Here is a 6,664-nt window from a genome sequence, read left to right on the forward strand (position 1 = left end):
CAAGGTCTTCCTTTTGAATATCACCATGGGTGGAAGTTTCTGGCCATTAGCATGGCAAGCTAGAACCACAGTGAAGGATGACTTCTCATTCCCTGTGGTGCGAATATTCACCGTACGTGCTCCCGTTGTATCCACAGTGCGGTTCACAGGAATATCAAAAGTCAGTGGAACCTCGTCCATGTTGATAATGTTCTCTGGCCCGATCTTTTTTTCAGCTATCTTGTTTTTACAATATGCACGGAAAGTAGCCAGCTTTTCTTGAAAGTCTTTAGGCAGTTGCTGTGAAATAGTAGTCCGTGTGCGGATGGAGAGATTGCGTCTTTTCATGAACCGGAAACCTGTCGCTTAGTAGGAGCCATTTTGTGGTCTTTACAGATGTAAACACACAAAGGAAATGAAACGTAATATCCGCGCGCTTCTTCTTCTTCTACGCGGGCGGGTGGTTGCTTACAGTAGAAGAAGAAGCGCTTCCTGTTCTATGGGGGCGGGTGCTTACCTTGGCGGTTGCTTGCGTAGAAGAAGAAGCACTTCCTCTTCTACGGGGAAAAAAGATGGCGGCTGTTTACCGTAGTTGCGAGACCGAAACTTTATGAAAATGAATCTTAATATTAATCCATATATAAAGCGCACCGGGTTATAAGCCGCACTGTCAGCTTTTGAGTAAATTTGTGGTTTTTAGGTGCGGCTAATAGTGCGGAAAATACGGTACATTCTGTCAGCATTTCACTTCAACTTCAGCATTGGAGCATTCACACGACATTCCTTCAGGAATTGCCTCATCTAGTTAAATATGATATGCAATATAATTGTTTGTTTACTTTTATTCCCTACTCTAAAAGAGAAGAGTGTTTATTGGACACTTGACCATCACAACACACATTTCATGATGTCAGTTAGCAGCACCACAACTCATTGCTTTATTTTTCTTCCAGAGTAATACTGTCCTTTCCTTACCAAGTTCCTTAAAAAAGCTGCACACTTTTTCAGTTTTCTGTCCAGTAAATAGTCTCAAAGGCGTCAGATGTATGTGAGAGGACCGACATGTAAGCGAACTGACTTTCAAGCATCAGCAGCATTATTAGAAGCCGTGTGTTTTGCCACGTGCTTTTTCAAATCAAAATTCCGAGCAAAGCGAATTCCGCACACGGAGCAGCTGAAAGGTTTCTCCCCGGTGTGGATCCGGATGTGTGCGGTCAGGTTGGTGCTGTACGTGAATCTCTGGCCGCACATCGAGCAGGAAAACGGTTTCTCTCCGGTGTGCGTCCTGGCGTGCGCGATGAGGGTTATCTTCTGGGAGAAGCTCTTGCCGCACACCGAGCAGGAGAAGGGTTTCTCTCCGGTGTGCGTCCTCATGTGCGTCTCAAAGTGTCCCTTGTGGTAAAACCTCTTGCCGCAGAAGGAGCACATGAAGCGCTTCTCCGCCGTGTGGATCCTCACGTGTCTTTTCAGGTTGACCTTCTTGCCGAAGGTTTTGTCACAAAGGGAACATTTCAGGTGCGTCGCCTCGGCTTTGGAGTCCTCCTCCGTGTCGGCAGATGTGGTGTGGTCACTTTCTGAGAGCGGAGCCAAGTCTTCTGTTGTCATGTGTTGACTTGAGCTGCCGCTTGGAGGCTCCGCCTCTCTTTCACCTTTGACCTCGTCTTCTTCACTCTTCACAATCACCGGGAACTCCACCAGTCCTTCATGCTCCTCCTGACTGATGCTGTGTTCCTCTTCTTCCTCTTTAACGCGGGGGGGATGTGGCTCCTCCTCCTCCACCCTGGAGCTCCGCCCCTGCTGCCGAGGATAAATATGTTCCTTGTTGATGCCTGCAGGACACAAGAAGACAAACGTATGTGTCAGGTTCAAACACGGATGACATCTATTAAACACAGAAGAAGCAAGGAATTAAACAGAGACAGAATTCAATTTAGCGTATTTTCCGCACCATAAGGCGCCCTGGGTTATAAGCCGCGCCTTCAATGAACGGCATATTTCAAAACTTTGTCCACCTATAAGCCGCCCCGTGTTATAAGCCGCATCTAACTGCGCTAAAGGAATGTCAAAAAAACAGTCAGATAGGTCAGTCAAACTTTAATAATATATTAAAAACCAGCGTGATGTGGGCGCGCATGGAGTCGTATATCAACATGGACGGAGCTGCGTGAAAAAAGCCACCCGGCCTCTTCGCGTAAACTTAAACTTACCTTAACCACTCGCTCATCTTTTCTTCATCCATCCCTTCGAGTTAGCTTTTATGATGACGCCGGCTGGAAAGGTCTCTTTTGGCAAAGTCTTCCTTTTGAATATCACCATGGGTGGAAGTTTCTGGCCATTAGCATGGCAAGCTAGAACCACAGTGAAGGATGACTTCTCATTCCCTGTGGTGCGAATATTCATCGTACGTGCTCCCGTTGTATCCACAGTGCGGTTCACAGGAATATCAGTTGCTGTGAAATAGTAATCCGTGTGCGGATGGAGAGATTGCGTCTTTTCATGAACCGGATCCTTGTCGCTTAGTAGGAGCCATTTTGTGGTCTTTACAGATGTAAACAGGAAATGAAACGTACGGTAATATCCGCGCGCTTTTTCTTCTTCTACGCGGGCGGGTGGTTGCTTACAGTAGAAGAAGAAGCGCTTCCTGTTCTATGGGGGCGGGTGCTTACCTTGGCGGTTGCTTGCGTAGAAGAAGAAGCGCTTCCTGTTCTACCGGGAAAAAAGATGGTGGCTGTTTACCGTAGTTGTGAGATCGAAACTTTATGAAAATGAATCTTAATATTAATCCATATATAAAGCGCACCGGGTTAAAAGCCGCACTGTCAGCTTTTGAGTAAATTTGTGGTTTTTAGGTGCGGCTAATAGTGCGGAAAATACGGTAGTCAGACGTGTAAAAGAACATAAATAAGGGGGAACCACAGCGAGAAGTCATTTATAAACAAAAACGTCCTTTGAGAAAATGTGCAGACTGATAAAGTCTCCATAGACTAGCAAAGGCTTGAAAGTGGTCAGAATCATGTGACAATCCAGGATTAAGGTGCATTTCTCTGTGGACTATAGCTCTGCCTTCAATACAATAATCCCGGACAGACTGCAATAAACTGGACACTCTTGGCCTCCCCCCTCTCACAAACGCCTGGATAAGGGACTTCCTAACGGACCGACCCCAGAATGTGAGACTTGGCCCGCACCTCTCATCCTCCCGCACGCTGAGCATCGGCTCCCCACAGGGCTGTGTGCTGAGCCCCCTCCTCTACTGCCTTTACACCCATGACTGCAGTCCGGCACACAGTGACAACCTTACCGTCAAGTTCGCCGACGATACCACAGTGGTCGGGCTCATCTCCAGGGGTGACGAGGCTGCCTACAGAGAGGAGGTCCTGAAGCTGACGGCCTGGTCTTCGGAGAACAACCTCGCTCTCAACACCAGCAAGACCAGAGAGATCATCGTGGACTTCAGGAGGAGCAGCACCGACCCTGCCCCCCTCTACATCAACGGCGAGCGTGTAGAGAGGGTCCACACCTTCAGGTACCTTGGAGTCCACATCTCTAATGACTTCTCCTGGACAGTCAACACCACATCAATCATCAAGAAGGCTCAGCAGCGGCTACACTTCCTTAGAGTCCTCGGGAAGTACAACCTGAAGCCTGACCTGCTGCTGACCTTCTACCGCTCGTCCATCGAGAGCCTGCTGACCTACTGTATTACGGTATGGTACGGCAGCTGCACTGCAGCAGACAGGGAGAGGCTGCAAAGAGTGGTCAAGACGGCTCAGAAGATCATCGGCCGCCCTCTCCCCTCTCTGACGGACATCTACACCTCCCGCTGCCTCAACAGAGCCAGTGCCATCATCAAGGACAGCACCCACCCTGGCTCTGACCTGTTCCACCTGCTGCCCTCTGGGAAGCGCTACAGGTGCATTCAAACCAAAACAAACAGGCTAAAGAACAGCTTCTTCCCCAGGGCCATAACCATCCTGAACGGACTGCCCCATTGTCCCTCATAACTGCCTTCTCTTCGGTGCAATAACCCATTCCACCAACCACCCTGTTTTTGTTTTGTTTTTTCATGTATATATTCATTTCACACCATATTCATTGCACTTCTACATTTTTTTAATTTTTATATATTTGCACATTGTTTTTCTAGCATGCACACATCGCACTGTATGGAATGGCCTCAATCTCGTTACCTTGCGTAATGACAATAAAGCTGATTCTGATTCTGATTCTGATTCTGAAATGCTTTTAAAAACAATGAACATGAAATAATGTACAAAATTAAAAGGACATTGCTTTAAACTTAATGCCACATACATGTTTTTCTGTCAGTGCATTAGTAACATGAAAAACATTCAAAAGTACACCTGAAGCTTTCATAATTAAATATTTCCCCATAAATACCATCATTTGCTCACAAACTGAAGTGGTAATGCATTTTTAAAGATATCTTACAGTTTTAAAAGCCCTAAAGCTTATAATTGCTCACACTGTAATTAATATTCAGGATATTTTATTGTTCATAGTTAATATTGTAAATCCCACTTTCCTTATTTTCATGTACATTTTGGGTGTCCCATTCAGTAAAAAACTGTAAAATTCCATTCTGGTTTTTTGAGGTGGTCTGTCATAACTCTTTTAGAATTCTATGGGACGTTGTGACTTTTGGTATTAGTATTCCTGGAATAAAGGAGCCAAACACATATACTGTACAGCTAAATGTGTATACATCATTTATACACACATACACATTGGCCCCCAGACACATTTTTCTCTCTCAATGTGGCCCTCGAGTCAAAATATTTGCCCAGCTCTGGTCCAGCGTGTGCTACCCCAATGTTGTTGTACCCTAACACCTTTTCTTCATCAAATACTCTGGAAAACATCTACTTGTCCACCAGATTATTTCTCCAAAAACATAGATTGTTAAATTCAGGTAACATTCAAAGATTAGCATCAATACGAATGGCCCATCGAATCCTAAATAACACTGCACCAGCGCCACTTAAGCACTTTGTCCAGTTTGCATCTGCTGTGACAACTAGAAACACACCAGCCTCCACCAGGGGGCAGTGTAGCGTACCCAGATGTAAAACATCTTTTGCACAATCAGCCTTTTCATATAAAGCCATAAAGAAATGGAACCACCTCACAACAAACTTGAAAAGTCTAACAGATGACTCTTCATTCACAATTGAAGTTCAAAAGTGGCTTTGGAGCAATCAACGCTGCTCACACGGTCACTAAGGTGGCCACTATGTTTGACACCTCAACTTAATGCATACTTGCCAACCTTGAGACCTCCAATTTCGGGAGGTGGGGGGTGGGGGGCGTGGTTGGGGGCGTGGTTAAGATATATATATATATATATATATATATATATATATATATATATATATATATATATATATATATATATATATATATATATATATATATATATATATATATATATATAAAGAAATACTTGAATTTCAGTGTTCATTTATTTACACACAAACACACACATAACACTCATCTACTCATTGTTGAGTTAAGGGTTGAATTGTCCATCCTTGTTCTATTCTCTGTCACTATTTCAGAACACACACATTATACAAATATACATTATGAAATCAATAAGAAAACGGGAGCTCTAATTTGGGAGTCTGAATTAGGATCAGAAGTTCCTATATAAACATTGCGCACTCACGTCGCCTTTTTGTATTGATTACTGCAGCTGTGCACTGGATTCATTCACAAATACAAACTACAACTCACAAACACTTTATTCCACCATCAGAATGTGTACTTAAACTTATAAAGATCACATGGATATTATTCAGTGAGTTGATTCACCAAAACTAACCTGTTATACAGGAGGAAAAAGCACACAGGACGTTTCAATTGTTCACAGACTGGTCGCGCTCATCAGAATGACAAGACACTTCCGGTCTGCAGGTGATAGCATTCAATTGGAAAGAAACGCCCTACTGCCCCCTACTGACCAATGTGAATACTGATAAATGTGGAATGACAGCTCCAAAAACGAATTCAAACCACAAAATAAAATAAATAAATCAACACAAAAATGTGACACATTATGGGTGGGTCACATATGCATGTACAGTAGATGGCAGTATTGTCCTGTTTAAAAGTGTCACAACATTGCTGTTTACGGCAGACAAACTGCTTTACGGCAGACGAAAACTTGACTGCTGTTGTTGTGTGTTGTTACCGCGCTGGGAGGACGTTAATGAAACTGCCTAACAATAAACACACATATGAAACCAAGAACTCGCCCTCCATCATTAGCTGTTTATATTGTGGGAAAGCGGACGTGTGAACAGGCTGTCAACACGTCACTCAGGTCCGCATGGAGCTGGAGGGGGCGTGGCCTCCAGCGCCGCCTGAATTTCGGGAGATTTTCGGGAGAAAATTTGTCCCGGGAGGTTTTCGGGAGAGGCGCTGAATTTCGGGAGTCTCCCGGAAAATCCGGGAGGGTTGGCAAGTATGACTTAATGTGTATTATATTTATTTGTTGTAAATTGTGAGGTGTGTCTGTTAAAATCTAGGTTGTTTTTTTTACAAATGATGACAGCTGAGATAGGCTCCAGAACCCCCCGCGACCCCGATAGGGACAAGCGGTAGAAAATGGATGGATGGATGGATGACAGATGTGAGCAAGAGCATGTATTGTCTTTGTGTG

At 44.4% G+C, this 6,664-nt stretch overlaps 1 protein-coding gene across 1 annotated transcript in view; it reads right to left on the bottom strand.

The window, feature by feature from the left end:
- Positions 1–816: 816 nt before the first annotated feature.
- Positions 817–6,664, bottom strand: part of LOC133608394 (uncharacterized) — an 8,273-nt gene continuing 2,425 nt past the window's right edge. Inside the window, exon 2 of the mRNA XM_061963598.2 lies at positions 817–1,808. Coding sequence (XP_061819582.2) covers positions 1,060–1,808 — 749 coding nt within the window. The 3' untranslated portion in view covers positions 817–1,059. The remainder of the gene's footprint in view (positions 1,809–6,664) is intronic.

This window comes from Nerophis lumbriciformis, linkage group LG06 (assembly GCF_033978685.3).
Source record: "Nerophis lumbriciformis linkage group LG06, RoL_Nlum_v2.1, whole genome shotgun sequence".
NCBI classification, from domain to species: domain Eukaryota; kingdom Metazoa; phylum Chordata; class Actinopteri; order Syngnathiformes; family Syngnathidae; genus Nerophis; species Nerophis lumbriciformis.